Raw genomic sequence first — 18,159 nt, forward strand, 5'->3', positions numbered from 1 at the left:
CTCGTCGAGATCGCTATAGCGTATTTAGTTGTATATCTCTAATTTAATTATCACTGACGTAATACTAATCATGCGCGTGACTGGAGCACTATTCCAACTCTTTTCTTTGCGCATGCAGGTGCTTAATCTAAGCTCCGATACAAATAGCAATAAAAGACGGATTTTTTTCTTATCACCCGTTTGGCACGTGTTTCAACGATGAGATTCTTGGCAAAGAATTCCGCTGATTGTTTTTTCTACGAGTTTTTGGTCATATAACACCGAACAGTACGCATGCTGGGTGAATAGCTGAAAAATATGACAAAACCTCATGTCATAAGCCAACGTCGTCACTGACTGCGGATATGCGTTCTCCTTTGACGTTTACTGACATTTTGTTCCTCCTAATGACGATTAAGCATGAACGTGAGCAGTTTTCTCATTATTCGCTATTCGCGTATGAAAATATACGACAAATAATCGCGAGAAACGTGACATTCGGAACGTTAGACAAACACGCTTCTCAGCAGGATCCACTGTCACGTGGGGACATTCGTTATCTTATTTTTAAGCCACATGTCCGACCCTGGGGCGATAGACTCATGACGGAAATGAGCCATGAGGGAGAACTATACAGCTATTTGTCCGTAAATTCAATAGGCTTTCAACACACCCTTGCTCTTGTCACCTGGAATCAGTCGTTGCACAATTTGTACACAACTTTATGTGCCAACGATCAAGCTTCTCGGAGCAGATTGAATTCGCTCGACTTTAGTGATATTGCGATTATACGCGTCGGTGCGAGCAATTTGAATTTTATTGGAAATGAATTTTTCAGATAAGTCCAACGACCTTAATCCAAGACGAAACTAAGTTTCTACAACCTCATGAAACCTCGTATCACCTCGAATCGATCATGACTTATAAAAAAGCGACTGATAACTCTGAAAAATCTTCGTAATCTTCCTCGTATATTAATTTATTAAGACACTAAGACACTCAATCGATAAAGTAATAAAAAATATATATATTAATTAAATTTTATATTGTAATGCGATTAATTTCGTCTAGCTTTTAATAGCACGAATTATATCGAATCAGGGCGAAATATTAGCTTGTAAAAGAGTATGAAAAAACTAGTGGATGATCTCGGTAGACGAAAAGATGACAAAGCGTGCTCACGCCATCACTCGAGCGATGCCATTTGTCACTCTCTTCTCTCTTTTCCTCTACGATCGAAAATAATCGTCCGACGATTGCAAAGATAGTGGAATATTCACTGTCTTTCGACTGTTCAACCCGTGATAAACTTATCGGTCGTACATCTAAAACGTCGATCTTGTAATACCGCGCGTACTGCACCTCACCGAGTGTAGCAGGCGAATATGTGTTTCAACTCGTTATTTATCCCTGCCATTGATTTATTTACCGTTATTTGCATTCATGGGAATTCCCGCTTATTTGTTATTCACTCTTATTTTCGTTATTGACTTTCGATCGTGTTAAATTAATGAGGATTGAAAAAAATAGGACTTGCGTTAAGGTAGATGGATGTTGGCCACGTGATCTTTGCACCATCTATATTTTTCGAAAATTTCAAAAGACGAAACTTACTTTAAAATAATAATTTTATTATTTTAGAAATATAATCGGCAAAGAACCAACATTTTTATACAATTTTATCATAAGAAAAACGTTTTGGAAGAATTCATTTTTTATACTATCGTGATAAAAATGGTTGTTTTGTAAAAACTGACAAAAAAAAAACGTGGCAAAACAAACGAACTAAAAATATGACCAAAAAGTCGAACTGACGTCACATATGAACATATATATTGAATGCAGCATTGTCAAACGTTACCAATCCATTTGTCATGTAATCTGAGTGATTTCTTGTCAGATATTTTTTAATATTTCAGCCGGCTTTCAACGGTAAGGTTCAAAAACTAAGATATGCATGTATTCGTGAATATCCACGAAATACAACGATCGATTTTTTTTGCGAAATTTTGGATATAACTAATGAAAAAATTCAATAATTTTTCATGTGTGTATAACTCTCGTATGATGGATTGATAAGTGTCAGAGAAAAGTCGATATTTAATAATTAATTTGCTGCTAAACTACATATGGTAACTAGAGTCCACATTTTGCCAATCTATATTCAGTATAAGTATTCGTTTTTGCGTACAAAAAATATCACCGCGTAATCTTGAACAGTGAATCTACGAGAAACTAACCAATTTTGACAACTTTCCAAACACCCCAATAATTTGAAGAAATTGTAAAAAAAATTGAAAAGACATTTTTTAATATTTAAAAAATCGATGTCGTTTCATCTTCCTAATTCTATTCTGACAGAGGAACAATTGAATGAATTGAAAATGTTTCCATCTTATTATATAAGTTACGTGCAGCACTAAAAATCACTATATCAACTCAAGGTCAAAAATTTATTGGTAATTCGGAATACTAATTTCTACCGAACGAATTAGAAATTCAAATGGGGAAAATGGTTTATTTCCACAGGAGCACAATACCACTTAAAGTTATTCCAGCGATCCAACAACTTCATGAATAAAATTTGAAAAAATTGTAAAAGAAATTGAAATATCGTGACTAAGAAAGACGACTTTTGTCGTTTGAATATTTCATAAAAACAAATGAATCTTGCGGTCAAAAATTTGTGACTTTTCCGAATTTTTTGCCATAAAACTATACTACAGGTCTCCTACATTCCATGTTCGTGTGACTTTGTTATAACTCTCGACGATCCAGTTTCTAAAAATGTTCGAGATTCCAACGATTTTCAATCCTCATAGGATCGAAAAGTAGACCAATTTTCCGGAACCGTCCATTGGTATATATAAACTTTAAGGACAAACGCAAGGCCTCGTTGTAAAAATGTTTCGTTGCATAATTCCTGGCTCCATGATTTCGCTGATCCGTAGTCGAATGTACTAAAATGGCGTTTCTCTCCATTGGAGTTTGAAAAGATGATTCGATCGATGGAATAAAACTGTTTTTGTCAATTTATTTTGTTTTTTTTTCTACATGAGATCGATCGCGAATTTTGCCGACACTTGGAAGCATAAGGTTTGTCAATTAGGGAAGCTCATAAAAACGTAAAAAGCTCCAGGTTGCGATTGTCAAAATTTGACAGTCGTCAGAGAATCGATAAAGAGTATTGTTGCGCGCAATTGCAATTCGAAAACTACCGCTACAGCAACGACTCTTTAACGAGTTTTCCGGATCTTGAGCTCGCAGGTCATTATTCTTATCGCATTTGTCACGCGTACGGTTGCTTTTCATCAGTGAAAACGGCCGTGTGAAAAATGAAAACAAAATTGCCCGATCAAGGCCACCGGTTCCCGTGAAACCATGCACGCCTCTGCGGCATGTTATCGCAGCCTTACATATAGGTATACCAATTATCCAAAAAAAATGTGAGGACCGCGTGTTTTTTCAAGACGAATGTTATTTTATTACGACACGACATAAACTCTCCTCGATGATCCCGTCGGCCTAATCAATCAAATAGTATTTATTTGATAAAAAAAAAGTCAGACATTTTGCAAGAAAACGTGAGGCACGTGTCGAAATGTTGTCACCGCGCAGCGATCGACCGGCAGGTATATAATCGTTATCTCATTCATATACCTGCCCGCGGCTTGGACGACTTACACGATTCACGTGAGTGTCAACAACTACATCAATGGGTATATACACGTATCATAATTGAGATACAGAAAGTATCGAGTACGAGAGCAACTAAATGAGCGGGTGGCGGGTGACGAGCTGAAACCCTGCCCGACCGGTGGTTTTAAATACGAGCTATCTTCAATGAACAAAATAGTCACTTTGAGTGTAATCCGAGTGCGAGGAGTCAGCTGGCGAAGCGCGCCTTTTACATTTTTCTCTCAATGTAATCGGTTCGATGCTCTGTATGCGGGGATTCACTGAAACGAACGAGCTTCGGTTAGTATCAATTTGTCGGACGGAATCGACGTTGTGACGTTTAAACTCATCGTTACAATTATTCCAATATAAACAGAACAAATAACAGTGGAATTACGAGCGCTCGATTGCGACGACGGAGCACGACGCTCGCCTCAAGCCCACTCGTCGCTTATATCAATTACTCAACAAGATCCTGCATAATTCTCGTGTCTTCCTTCTCATGCGGGTTTATCATAAATAATAATCCTTCGAAACACGTCAAATGAATAACATGAGACTAAAGTATTTCAGTGCTACTCTCACGATTCACGCCAGGTAACTCGTTACTCGCGTCTTCATCCCGTATAATAATATAAAATCCGACAATGAAAGAATTTTCCAAGTTGCACTTCAAAGTACCATAGCAACCATAGCATTTCGAGTTTTTTTTCTCAAGCTCGTTGGCGAGATTTTCGATATAGCGATTCGCACTGTAAATTCTGCTCGAAAATGCTTTCGGGTGCTACTTCGAATGCGAAACTTGTTTTATTATATTTTTCTCTGTCGAATGTAAAGTTGGTGCATATGCTTTTGCTCGAAACAACGACGATAAAAGCTGCGTCCGATTTACTTATCACCTACCGTATAGTCAATTCTTTTCCAACGCTATCAACATTCATGTGCGCGAAGCCAAGATTTTCGAGTGGTAAGATCGATGGTTAGACTCGAGATCTCGATTACTCGAACCGGAACGTTTACGAGAATTCAAAACGCAACGATTAAGATTTATATTAATTGGAAAAGGAAGTTTATTCGAATTCATCCTCGTTCCAAAATAATAATTCTTCTTTGGACACGTTATTCTCAAGGTGAGATAAGGAAATGTTCTTTTTTTTTCCGGTAACTTCGAGCACACGCGGGCGAGTGTTCTTCTTGTTACGAATTTCTTTATCTGCGGGAAAATAATGTTTTAAGCCTTTGACAGCAGCTGCATATCGTTTATTGACGCTTCTCCGGTTCCGTGTTTTTGGAGTACACAGACACATTGACTCCGAATGTCAATTGCAAACATTGCCAGAGCCGGGCTCTGTATATGTACGAAGGTTCCCAATCATTTCGGTCCAAATCGTTTCTTCCTTCCGGATTATCGGATCGTCAGTTTTTCGGGGTCGCGTTAACGACAGAACTCTCGATCGTTCTCCATATTTTCAATATTTCTCAAAAATTACATTTTCTTCTTTTACACGCGGTTACTATTTGTGAAAAAACTCACGCTTTAACACGAATGTCAAATGACAAAAATTTCATCTCTTCGTTCGCTCGCAACGTGCCGAATGATCTTTCAGGAATTTCTCCCCTCAAAGGCCAAATAAAAATATTTGCTGATAGACGACGAGCTTGGACTCCCTCGAAGTACGCAAACAATAAGGAAGACTCGCGATTACCCGGTTGATTCATCACGATGTCGACGATTCTCTACAGAGCCTTCGCCGTTCTAGTCATTTTCAGCTCTGCCAAAGCAGATTCGTGGAGGCAAGAAGAGCTGCGATTCGTCACTGTCGTGAGTTGAAATATTGCCGCCGATTCATCATCCGCGCCGTCTTTGGGCGATAAAAAAATAAAAAAAAATTAAAATTCAATTGTTTATGATACCGCGACGAACGGTCAGAAAGATATCTGAAAAAAATGTGTGTGTTTCAAGGTGTTTCGTCACGGTGACAGGGCTCCGGATAACAACGGCAAGGAATTGTATCCGAACGATCCATACTTGAACTATAATTTCTATCCAATGGGCCTCGGTGGACTGACCAACGTGAGTATATGCTTTTTCTTCTTTTTTCGCTGACGCTTCTTTTCGTTTGAAAATGCATGCGAACCGACGAAACCCCGGTTCGCGGCGACCGAAGCCCAAAGTTTATCGACTCTGTCAACTTATTTTGCAGAATGGTAAAATGCGAGAGTACGTTCTCGGGGAACAGCTTCGCCATAGATACAACAATTTCCTCGGTTCGGTTTACCTACCCAAAGATATCGTTGCTAGAAGCACCGATTACGCGAGGACCAAGATGTCGTTATCTCTCGTACTCGCTTCACTCTATCCACCGGACGGATTACAGCGATGGAATTTCTGGCTGAGATGGCAACCGATTCCGATCACTTATGTACCGGATGCACTCGACGTTCTGCTCATACCGGAAGAGTGTCCGCAGTTAGTTTACATTTTTTATCAAACGCGTTCAGAGTTTCTCTTTGCAGGCATTCTCCTCTATTGATTCGGAAGAGAAATTAATGTTGCAGTCACGTACGTTCTATCGTGATTAAAAAATTTTAGGAATTTTTTCGACCACGGATTTCTTTGAAACTTTGCATACCGGTGCATTCGCTGCAACTTCGTCATAATTAATTTTAGATACCTCGAGGAGCTGAATCGTGTTGTAAAACTGCCGGAGGTGATGGAACGAGTCAAAAAGTTCCGTCCGCTCATGAAAAATCTGACGATTTTAACCGGCAAGAAAATAGAAAATACGAATCAAATGTATTATCTGTACCACGATTTGATGGCGGAGAAGTCGATGGGTCTAAAATTGCCGAAATGGACCGAGCCTTTGTTCCCTTTCGGCCCTCTGTGGAACGCTACTATTCTCGAGTACGATATCACCAATTACAACGATTTGCTCAAAAGGCTGAACGGAGGTGAGCGCATGAAAAGTAATTAAGGAGGATGGCTACATTCGTCAAAATGATAAGAAATTTATCAAATTTGGTGATAATGTTCTTCAACATCAAGTGCAAAGACACAATTTTTTTCAAAATTTTCTTCTGCTTAGTTATCGAGTAATTACGCGTTAAAGCAGATTTCTTATGCCCGGAATGTATGCCTATATACAGAAGAAAAATCTTTAAAAATTTGTATTGTCAAATATGGCACTAAAGAATACGTTGACCAAATTTTATTAAATTCTTATAATTTTGAAATTTTTAATGTATTTAACATGGTTTAGTATGGCAACATTGTATCGTCGCTAACCACCCTCCTTAAGAATCGGAGGCCCGGGGTCTTCCGGCGAAGCATTTTTTCTTCTCGCTCCTTACTATATATAAAACTCGTTGTGAAATGTTTCAGGAATGTTGCTGAGGAGAATCTCGGACGATATTGTCGCAGCGATAAAAAACGAGACGAAACCAGCCCGAAAAATGAATATTTTCAGCGGACACGAGACCAACATCGCTGCACTCCTGAAAACTCTTGGTGTGTACGAGCCCCATGTTCCTGAATACTCGAGCGCCGTCATCGTCGAACTTTTTCAACGAGGCGATCAATATTACGTCCAGGTTCGTGATAAGAAAAACAAGTGCGAGAAAAAAGTATTTGAAAAAATTCATCGATCTTTATACATTTTTCTTCATTTTTTCAAACAGGTACTGTACTACCTCGGAATTCCTGCGACTATAAAAATCATGACTGTTCCGGGCTGCCAACAGCTCTGCCCGATTGACGATTTCTTCGAATTATTGGACAAAGTTATACCGACGGACGATGAGCTCTACTGTCCAAAGTGAATTCATGCGCTCTCTGCTTCTTCTGCTTTTTCCAAGTCAGAGACCGAGAGAGGGGGACAACAACATTTTTTATACAATCACTGAACGCGTTCTACCTCATTGAATAACATTGGCCACCAAGAAAGTATTATTTTTACGACGGTCTCTCTTATTTCGTTATCGTAATCGCCGCTCAATCATCTCTGGTTTTTCCATTTTTTCACGTTGACGCGTCGTAATCCAGTATGATTTCCGATGTTTTGAACGGTTTCTTCTGAACATTTTGAACGACATTGAACAGTTTGTGTGAGCCGAGTCTCTCGAGACGAAACGTCTCATTCTGTTTCATCATCGCCATACCGATAAAAATTCCTGACTACGCTGCCGCCGCTTCATCTTCAGTAATTCGGTCCTGCGAGAGTAAATCGAAAAATGTATTGAAAACGTCGATCTATAGTAAGGGATTCTCAAAAAATTAAACTACTTTTTGAAACTATAGAGTAGCTTCCTTTAAGGAGGTTGAAGCGTATGTTGAAGAAAAATTATTTTTCAACTTTACACTATACAAATTTTTAAACAGAAAGCTTAAGACAGTATTAAACTTCTGGCCGAATATGCCGATGATTCACCATCTCGAAATTGAGAGATTTATTGCTGAAGATCGCAATTTTTGGAAAGCTTTCAAAGAGCCCATACATGTCCAATAACCTGTCATTTTCAATAATGAATATTTTGGTTATCAGACGGTGAAACGTCTCCAAATTTTTCACACATAATTAAGCACCGTTCAACAAGATTCACGCAAATTTTAAATCCATTAACCCTCTCGGATCGTATGCAACACGCACTTCCAGGCCCAATAAAACTGCATCGGTCAGTAAGGTCGGGGTTCTAACTGCCCATTTCCATCAAGCAAGGTTAGATTGCACCATAGATACTCCTAAACCAAGGGATAAACTGCTTTTTAACCCATCGAAATATCAATATAAAGCTGGCGTTTCATGTTGAGTTGGCGTTGTGTGAAAACGTGCTTTAGCTATCGCAAAAGAAAAGTGAGTACACATTTTTTTTCGTACTCCAAATGTTATTTTCTTTCAAATTACGTGCTAGATTCGATTCGTAAATTTTCCTGATATTGCTCCCCAAGGACCTGGTGCTGCGCGCAGCGAACATTCAAAAATTCATATTTCCTAACAAAAAAACTGAAATGTCACAATGGATTCGGAAACTAGAAAGTATTTTGGGATAAAATTATGAAGGGAATCACTTTCCGTCAACGCGAAATAGATCTCGGTCTGAGAGGGTTAACCGGTTGACTGGTATTGGATCATATGTGTACAAAAAAAAGTCGGGCCCATTCTGGTTTTGCATCATATGTGTACATATTGAAATAACTTTTTCAATTTTCAACTGACTTGGACAAAAATTGGTATATAATGGTTTTTTGGATCGCTGAGTCGATTTTTGAACTTAATTTTCACCTCACTACCCTTGGAAATGGAGAAAATCGAAGGTTGAGGGTGAGATTTTTCTTTTTTTCAATGGATTTTCATGCTATATGACATGAAAATTTTTAGTTTTTCAGCGCAATGGACTCTTTCATCGAAATCAAACAAAATTCGCTACCCCCAAAAATGTGAAAAATAAGGATTCAGAGTGAGATTTGTTAATTTTTCACTGCGAAAATTTCATGCTTTATCACATGAAAATGGAATCAGCAACCTCGAAAACCCTCAGAAATAAATTATCGTGATTTTCGGTAACATATTGGCTTGTACCAGTTTTGGCACAAAAACTGGAAAAAACCTCACCAGTCAACCGGTTAACTTGGAATAATAAAATCTAATTTATCCAGTCATTTTTTACTCTTAAATTACGGATACTGAGAAATTTCATGAAATATCTCGAGAGGAAGAAATTTGCAAGTTTTTTATTTTTTTCACGAGTGTGCACAGTCTTGAAAAAAATTTTGCAACCCGAATCAATATAAGCATCAGGTAGCTTGTTCATTTATCTTCAATTTCGTTTTTTAGAATTCTCCGTACGATTTTTTTCCTCGAGATATTGATGGTTGGATAAAAAAAGACATTTTCGTATTGAATCATTGATATCTCAGCGAAAAACCCTCGCACAGGAATTCCAAGGATGGTTTAGAAAACTTGAATGAACGCACTATAAAATACTTACCCCATTTATGAGGAAATTTTCATTGTTCCATTCTCAATATTCGTTTGAAAATAGAGTGAAATAATGTCTTTTTACAGCTGTTCATAAAATCGACTGCAAATTTATGAATATCAATGAAATCACTCATGTGAAGCATAACTTTTAGAGCTCGACGTATCCATAATAACTCTACCAATTTGTAAGTTGATTGGGTGAACCGTTTTTCTGTCCCGAGAGATCAAAGTTTTGTAAAAAATTAAAGGAACACGATTACTGGGCCTAAAAATGACACAAGCATTATTAAAATGAAAAAGACGACTTTTCATTGACTTTCAACAACTTCATCAAATATCGCCCAAATTTAAAATACGAAGAAAGGGAAAAAAACCAAAATTTCCAAAAAAATTTAGATATTTTTTTTCAAATTTCACTCGTAAAAAACAATTGGACGCAATCAGTACATGATTTTTACGTAAATTTGGTAGGTTGGGCGTTGGTGTATCGGTCGTATCTTTTGCTTATGTTCAGCACTGGGAAACCAAAACATATGCTATCGACAACCAGAAAAAAATAAACATTCTTAAAAATCTCGTAAGGGTTATCTCGTCAGGGTTTGACACGTTCTCCCACGGTACGCTTTGGGTAACGCAAATGCCGGCGGTAGGGACAACAAGACCTAATATTGTATGAAAATTGGGCCAAACGTGCATTTTCAATTGTACGGAAACTTGAAAAAAAATCGAAATTTTTTGGAAATTTTGGTTTTTTTCCTTTCTTCGTATTTTAAATTTGGGCGATATTTGATGAAGTTGTTAAAAAAGTTAACGAAAAGTCGTCTTTTTCATTTTAATAATGCTTGTGTCATTTTTAGGTCCAGTAATCGTGTTCCTTTAATTTTTTACAAAACTTTGATCTCTCGGGACAGAAAAACGGTTCACCCAATCAACTTACAAATTGGTAGAGTTATTGTGGATACATCGAGCTCTAAAAGTTATGCTTCACATGAGTGATTTCATTGATATTCATAAATTTGCAGTCGATTTTCTGAACAACTGTAAAAAGACATTTTTTCACTCTTTTTTCAAACGAATATTGAGAATGGAACCATAGAAGTTTCCTCGTCAATAGGGTAAGCATTTTATAGTGCGTTCATTCAAGTTTCCTAAACCATCCTTGGAATTCCTGTGCGAGGGATTTTCGCTGAGATATTGATGATTCAATACGAAAATGTCTTTTTTTATTCAACCATCAATATCTCGAGGAAAAAAAATCGTACGGAGAATTCTAAAAAACGAAATTGAAGATAAATGAACAAGCTACCCGATGCTTGTATTGATTCGGGTTGCAAACATTTTTTCAAGACTGCACACTCGTGAAAAAAATAAAAAACTTGCAAATTTTTCCTCTCGAGGTATTTCATAAAATTTCTCAGTATCCCTAATTTCAGAGTAAAAAATGACTGGATATCTTCAAAGTCAAAGAACAAAGCTTCAAAATGCTTTTTTATTTATCGTCATATGACTATTTTTGACTGAGATACAGCTTTTCAAAAATTGGGAAAAAATCGACGGAAATTTCTTGTTCCTTTAATTGTTTCCAGTAGTGTATTTTCGAGTAATTAATAATCAAACCCAATTTTTTATGAAAAAATCTCATACAACGATTATGGAAGAAATTCTGTTCAAAAAATGGATATACACGTAAAATGTGAAATTTTATCAAATTCATAAAATTTTCCGTTCGGATTCAATCTATATTCTGACCCTAAATTACTCGCAATTGTTGAATTCTAGAGTGGAATTCACAAAAAATTAAAATTTTAGAGCAAAAAGGCGCAAGTGTCGAATCTGAGATTTAATAAAATTCTTACTTCGATCCTAAACTATCGATTGCTTTCCATACATCAGAAGAAGCACAATTTATCCGAAAAACAGTTCTCACGAACTGCGAAAAATGACATTTTTCAAGTATCAATGCCTTAGAAAAGTTATGTTCATTTTCCCAAAAATAATTTTTTACGAAATTCGGAAAACTAGGACCGGAAATCAATTGTGAGACTCCAATACAGTTCAAACACCAGTTATACCTCAGCACGGTGGACCTAAAATTCATTTTTGCATGAACCAAATGCGATCTCAGAATTTGGCTCACTTTTCTTTCTTACATCCAAGGAATGGAGCCTAAATGGTTCCATTTTTTTTTTATATTAACAAGTTGGCATTATATTTGAAAACAATCGCTTCGAATTTCTGTATTTCGAAAAAAGTCGATTTTTCAAGTTTTGATGGCTCTGAGAGACTGTGTCCGTTTGCCTCATAGTTTGCCCTATCTCGTAACTTAACTTTCCGCTCAGAAAATGAATTGAAACGAATCATATATATAGCCTAAGGAACCAACGCACAAAGAAGAAAAAACGACAAGTATTATATGTAAAAGTTACATGTTTTGGTACACCAGTTTTCGTTGTTGCGCCTTCGTATGGCGAGTCATGCTGTGAGGGTGCAACGGGTGAAAACAGGTACACCAAAACACATAATTTTTACATACTTGTCGTTTTTTCTCTTTTGTGCGTTGATACTTTTGACGGTGTATAATTCATTTCAATTAGTTTTCTGAGCGGAAAACTAGGCTACGAGATGTATCATCAAATCTTGACAAATAATTTGCGAGCCAACCGAATTTATCACAAAAAAAAATCGCCCTGAACAGAATTTCTTCCACAATAGTTATTCGATCAAAAGACTTTTTTTGTAGAGAAATCAATCCTTTTCAAAATCTTATGGGGGAAAAGCCGTGCGATCGAATCAGGCGGAAGAGGATCTAAAACAATGAAAATTAACGAATTTTCAATGTTAATCAAATGGAAAAATTTCAAAGTCGACGAGGGACCTCTAAATATTGTTCAACAACAGTCTCCTTGCGCGAGGCTTTATTTTTGAGTATAAACTAAAGATTTTTGAATTAACAATTGAAAAAAAAATGTTGCCCTTAAACGGTACACCCTAATACACGTATCGCTTGAACTTCCTTAAAATACGATTATTTTCTATAAAATTCTTTGGCGAATCGAAGATATAAGCGGTAATAACTTGCGGTATGATAAGGGTTTGTCATCGAAGCAAGTTAAATTCGCCCCAAACCGCGACGTGAGTCCCGAAACTTAGGCACGTCAAAACTTTTGATTGTTAGCGAATAGAAAAACAACAGACTGCAATTCCGTTTCAACGGGATTGATCGAATGCCGATAAAAACGAGAAAAAATGGCATCCCAATTAGTATTGCGCACACTTGCGAGATCTGATGAGAGACCTGAGGAAAATTCTCGAGGTCGCACCGATAGGATACAACGGTTCAAAGATGAGAGCGACGAATGAGATGCAAAAGATAGGAGATCGTATTGAGGCACGAGCTCTTAAAGGAACAACGAGGAAGGTCTGAAGCATTATCGAAAGTGTCAACAGATAAGAAAGCATGACAATTGATAAAATTATTGCAAGATATGTGATTTCTCCCGGAGAAGCATTGTCAACTTTGAGGCTGTTACTGCTGATAAGTCATTAGATTGCAGTAGCGTAACGGCACAGAACTCAGTATTTTTCATGTTTAGAATAAGCTGTGATTTCTGAAGAGCTATACGAGTGGCGACATCCGTGCTTCGTGAATTTTCCACCGATTCAAAATGACTTGGTTCGGTTCCAACTGCATTGAGATCCTCGTATTTTATCTCCTCTCCACTGTCGGTTTATGCTCCAGTGAACTGAAACTGATTCAATCGGTGTTTCGCCACGGCGATCGGTATCCACTCCCGTTTGAAGCAACTCAAGTATTCTATCCGCTCAATCCATACGCCAATTCCAGCTGGTACCCCGACTCCGATGGAGGACTCACAATGGTGATTCAATTAAGTATAGAAATCTGGAAGATAAGTGACTTAAATCATTCGTTCGCGGGCCTCACCCCGCTATTTTGACCGATCGAAATCGGTGCTTTTGCGACAATGCTGTCACGATTGCGACACGTACAGCTTCTGTTCAAATTCTATTCTTTTTTTTCATCTTTTGCTTCCTCATCGAGGAAGCTTTGTGACGATGAAAATTTTTGTTTTTCAGTTTTCAATGTCAATGTGCTCAAAATGTTCCAAAACATCGAAAAATCATATCTAGAAAAAATGTCCGGATGTGTGTGTGTGTATGTGTGTCTATGTTATGGCACTGCAAAATTAAAACGCTTATAACTCGAAAACGGTTTGAGATACAGGGCTACCGTTTTGCACAGATGTTAATCCATAAAAGCTCTTCGTTCTCTGATAATTTTGTCAGAATTTGTAAAAAATTACGAACCTGACGACGTTTTGAAATTTTCATAAAAAGGGTGTCGACGCTCTAACTTTCGAAAATTTTAAGATTTATTAATAATTTTTTTTTTTATATAAATAGACTATCATAAAAGGAAGGTTGGTATTGAATTTGGGGAATATCGGTTGAGCTGTTAAAATTTAATGACATTTTGAATTTTACGAAAATCGTTTTTCAAAAAATCGTCTAACCGCTTCAATTTTTGGAAATTTTGTAAGATATTGTGTATAAGTCTATACTTCCTCTATACTTTTCAGCAAAGTTGTCTGAATTATTTAATTTCAATGTAAATAGAAAAACGATGAAAATTGAAAGTTGCAAACTGTTTTTTCTGACGGCTCGTCATTTAGTTTTTTTTTTTATGAATTTAAACAAAGAGATAAATTAAAGTTTTTCGTTCCAGGAGGGGAAGACGAGGTCGTACGAACTGGGCGTCCTTTTGCGCGAGAGATACGGCGATTGGTTTGAGAATCGATACTCGAAGAACAAAGTCGAATTCATAAGCGCGACCAGCGAAAGAGCGGCGATGACTGCTTTGCTCGTTGCCGCAGGACTCTTCGCACCCGACAACAGCAGCCAGAAGTACGTTATGGATCGAGAATAAAAAAGATTTGATCTCTCCGCGAATATTGCAATAAAGTAGCCGGAGAAAATTCGCGGTGCACGTAAGTCATAATAATGATTAATTGCACTATGGAAAACTTGAAAAATGATGTTTTTGTATGTATATATAGATGGAATCCGACGTTGAACTGGCAACCTGTGGCGATATCGTCGACTTGGTATCCTCATAATATTCTCTTCTTCGGCTGTTTTCTCTGCTCGAAATACGCCCTTCTTCTGGAAAAAACGAAACTGAATGATCCGGAAATTGTCATGTACGACGCGAGAATGAAAACGCTTTATAACTACGTTTCTCGACACATTGGGAAACCGGTGAACAACCGGATTTTGTACTATTATTACATGGAGCTCCTTGCAACGGTCAGTTCGAAACTTACCGCCCAAGTTTTTGACATATCGTTTCACATTAATCATTAATAAAGTCCTCCTTTCTCATGGAAAATCATAGTCAGTAAAATCTCAATAAAGCCAATGGAAATTTTGAAGCGTCAACTGAAATCGGGCTCTCCTCTGCGCGTGATTGCTCCGGTATCGTCCTGCACGCATTTGACCTTTTATTTCGATTCTCCTTATAAGATTCAATGTTGCAGATGAGTGCGGGGCTCCCCGCTCCACAATGGGCCGAAGAAATATATCTGAATGGAAGTCTCAAGGAGGCGACAATCAAGGAATACGAATTTTCTTCATGGACTGACGAATTGAAACGATTGACGGGAGGTTCGTACGAAAAGTCTCGTTCATATACGGAGAGACTTTTATACGAATATTTCGGATGAGCTTGCTAGAAAAATTTGCTATGTTTTATAACAGCGCTGTTCTATATCGTCATTTTATTACATTTCACCAAAGTGCATAGTAATTTTGATGCCGAAAGCAATTCTGGCAATTCTAAAACAAATTTTACTATGCACGACAGGCAAAATTTAGGTCGGCGATATTCTTACATCGAGCGATGTATCGATATCCGAATGTCACTCGTGTCTTTGGCGAAATGTGAAAAATTGGTGAATTGGACTGGACAAATTGCTTGAAATTTTACTTTCTTGCTCCCCTAGCCGAAAGTACGCACTTTCTGGCCGCATTTCAGGCCGGGAAGAGCATTTTTCGTGGCCGGCTGACTCGTCAGTGCGCTCTGACGATATTTTTGCGGCCGGTGATCCTTTCTTAAAAAAAGACATTTCGATATATGAATGTGAAGCCTGTATTCGTTGCCATGATTTTGTTTATTCGTTGCCAAGCATCATTATTTGCTTCAAGCGGGCGCGTATAGCGTAGCTTTTATCATTCATGTTATGCGCTGCTATAGGGATGGTGCAAGTAGACTACCGCGCCACTAGTGGTGAAAAGTGAAAGCCTTTGGGGGTCTTTTATCATTATTGTATTATTATATATATATTACATTATTATGATTATATTTCCATCAAAGTATTGAAAGTGCTACCCCCAAAAACTTATAATTTATGACATTAGAGGCGCCACGAGTATACTTTCGACCTGCCCTCTATCGAATCTGCACCATCCCTATACTGCCATGAACCCGGACGAATAACATCATACATTTGTTCGTTCAGATGCGAAAACAGAAAATAATTTAACCGGACTAATAAAATGAATATGGTCGTCCAGAATAATGTTGTATTTGCAGATTCCAGGTTCATAGGAAAGCACATATTCATATAAATTGTCAAGTATAGCGTGAAATATTCATATACAGAAATTGTTAACTATCATGGGACTTTAAATCAGACATTTATCAACGAATTATTTATTTGTACTAATAATATTGTTGTATCACTGTGTGATATTTTGTGTGTGTGTTTTTTTACTTTTTGTTTATGTTTTTAATGCCCGCCCCGACCAGCAAGACCTCGGCTTCGCCTTGGTCCTGCAAAAGTCGGGCGGGCGCCCCCCCCCCCCTGTCCTTCTCGCGATTGCTAGTAATTATTGAACGTACTTTCGGCTACGGGATCAAGAAAAATAGTATACAACCCACGGCCCAAATGTTAGATGCCCTGGCATGTGCGACATGAATAGCACATGCCAGGAAATCCAACTTTCGAGCCTAGGGTCGTAATATACTAATGTGCCACTGGTTAATTTTCATATTTATACTTGCAACGCCTCATAGAATTCATGGGCGCATGAATTTTGCTATGTTATTGAGCAAAATTCAGTGCGGTAAAAACGAAACTATGTCATTTTTCGTATAGCACAGAGAAACGACTGCTATGTTATTTCCTAAATTTTCATCAAATCATTTCATTATTTACTATGTTTTCGATTAAAATTCGCTCGGTGTTCATTTTTGATATAGTACAGCGCGTTATTTACTATGAACTGTGGTAATGATTCCCCAAACTTTTGCATTGCTTGACACACTCTGTAGCGATTATTATTATTATAATATCGATGTGGTCCGACGTTACTATAAAAACATAGTAATTTTTGCTATAAAAGTCTCTCCGTGTATGGAGAATTTCAAGGGAGTAACGTTTGGGTTTGTTCTCTCAATTCTCGAAGGCGTTTGGCTGGAAAATTGGCTGAGCCTCGTTGACGATTACGTGAGTTCGAAAATGGCAAATGAATCATCGAAAACGAAGGATAACGAGGAGAAGAAGCAGGCTTTTTTCTACAGCGGGCACGACATCAACGTCGGTGGCATAATGAACACTCTCGGCATATTTTATCCGCACGTGCCGAATTACGCAAGCGCTATTAATCTGGAGCTCCATGAAAATGAGGAGCATCAGTTCTACGTTAAAGTACAGCTGAAAAATTTGTCGTTTTTATTTCAGGAGAACAAATGTTTCAGAAGAACTTTTTTCTCTTTTTTTTCTGCAGGTCGCTCATAGAGATTCGGAAGGTTTTTCGGAGCGCATAATTCCTGGCTGTGACGAGCTTCTCTGTCCCTTGGACACTTTTAAAAATCTCTTCTCCAAATTTCGCGCTTTCAACGCAACGGAAGAATGCGGATCCCTCGCCATGCTTCCAGGCGGTGTGAAATCAATGTGAAAAAACATCTTTCGTTTCCCCTATATTAAATACAAATCTACGGAAAAGTGTAACAAACGAACTCTAACGAAGCAGTTTAATAAAAACGATTTCAGAAAGAACTTTGAATAAAACGAAAACGTAAAAAGTTCAATGGAAGTTTTCTCATGCTCTGAGGTGCCGATTCGAGACGAGAGTTCAATTTTTTCAACAGCAGCTTTTAAAATTTATTGAAAATAAATTGACTTTGCCTGGACCTCTTAGTAATAAGTTTCATTTTTTTCGTCGAAAACTTTTCCTATATTTATCTCCGCAACGTGAGTTACGAATCATTATGGAAAAAAAATTCCAAATGAATTTCATCCATCGTTCGAACTTGGAAAGTCATCAAGTCGGTTTGGAGCAAATTGAACCGGAAATCTAAAGGAGAAAATGCATTGTATCGAAATAATGTATCTTTTTTTAATCGAATTTTTAAATTTCGTTTCTTCGTCAACTTTACACCCTTGGTACAGCGTTCAATCTATACGGGGCAAAATTTAGCAGAAAAGAGCACGAATGGGAA

General features: G+C 37.6%; 2 protein-coding genes across 6 annotated transcripts; both read left to right on the plus strand.

The window, feature by feature from the left end:
* The first annotated feature begins 3,802 nt into the window (after positions 1–3,802).
* On the plus strand, positions 3,803–7,954 carry LOC122408925 (venom acid phosphatase Acph-1-like). 4 transcript variants are annotated; one of them, XM_043416047.1, is made up of 8 exons: positions 3,820–3,957; positions 4,034–4,254; positions 5,265–5,479; positions 5,621–5,731; positions 5,862–6,127; positions 6,329–6,612; positions 7,043–7,251; positions 7,339–7,954. In XM_043416047.1, the coding sequence occupies exons 3-8, from the start codon at positions 5,381–5,383 to the stop codon at positions 7,477–7,479; spliced, it is 1,110 nt and encodes a 369-aa protein (XP_043271982.1). In that variant the 5' UTR covers positions 3,820–3,957; positions 4,034–4,254; positions 5,265–5,380; the 3' UTR covers positions 7,480–7,954. The 4 variants fall into 4 exon arrangements, with proteins under 4 accessions (XP_043271981.1, XP_043271982.1, XP_043271985.1 ...); XM_043416046.1 differs by lacking the exon at positions 4,034–4,254 and having other exon boundaries at positions 3,803–3,957; XM_043416050.1 differs by lacking the exon at positions 4,034–4,254 and having other exon boundaries at positions 5,283–5,479.
* On the plus strand, positions 7,791–17,850 carry LOC122408924 (venom acid phosphatase Acph-1-like). 2 transcript variants are annotated; one of them, XM_043416044.1, is made up of 8 exons: positions 7,822–7,914; positions 12,814–13,056; positions 13,232–13,516; positions 14,383–14,561; positions 14,714–14,963; positions 15,194–15,320; positions 17,124–17,365; positions 17,445–17,850. In XM_043416044.1, the coding sequence occupies exons 3-8, from the start codon at positions 13,304–13,306 to the stop codon at positions 17,613–17,615; spliced, it is 1,182 nt and encodes a 393-aa protein (XP_043271979.1). In that variant the 5' UTR covers positions 7,822–7,914; positions 12,814–13,056; positions 13,232–13,303; the 3' UTR covers positions 17,616–17,850. The 2 variants fall into 2 exon arrangements, with proteins under 2 accessions (XP_043271980.1, XP_043271979.1); XM_043416045.1 differs by lacking the exons at positions 12,814–13,056; positions 13,232–13,516 and having other exon boundaries at positions 7,791–7,914.
* Positions 17,851–18,159: the final 309 nt, after the last annotated feature.

The sequence above is a fragment of the Venturia canescens genome, chromosome 4, assembly GCF_019457755.1.
Source record: "Venturia canescens isolate UGA chromosome 4, ASM1945775v1, whole genome shotgun sequence".
Classification (NCBI taxonomy): Eukaryota; Metazoa; Arthropoda; class Insecta; order Hymenoptera; family Ichneumonidae; genus Venturia; species Venturia canescens.

Coding starts and splice junctions, on each gene's coding strand:
- LOC122408925 (XM_043416046.1), top strand. CDS start 5,381: ATGTCGACGATTCTCTACAGAGCCTTCGCCGTTCTAGTCATTTTCAGC. Junction 6,613..7,042: donor GCTCAAAAGGCTGAACGGAG/GTGAGCGCATGA, acceptor GAAATGTTTCAG/GAATGTTGCTGAGGAGAATC. Junction 7,252..7,338: donor GCGATCAATATTACGTCCAG/GTTCGTGATAAG, acceptor TTTTTCAAACAG/GTACTGTACTACCTCGGAAT.
- LOC122408924 (XM_043416044.1), top strand. CDS start 13,304: ATGACTTGGTTCGGTTCCAACTGCATTGAGATCCTCGTATTTTATCTC. Junction 14,964..15,193: donor ACATGGAGCTCCTTGCAACG/GTCAGTTCGAAA, acceptor TCAATGTTGCAG/ATGAGTGCGGGGCTCCCCGC. Junction 17,366..17,444: donor AGCATCAGTTCTACGTTAAA/GTACAGCTGAAA, acceptor TTTTTTCTGCAG/GTCGCTCATAGAGATTCGGA.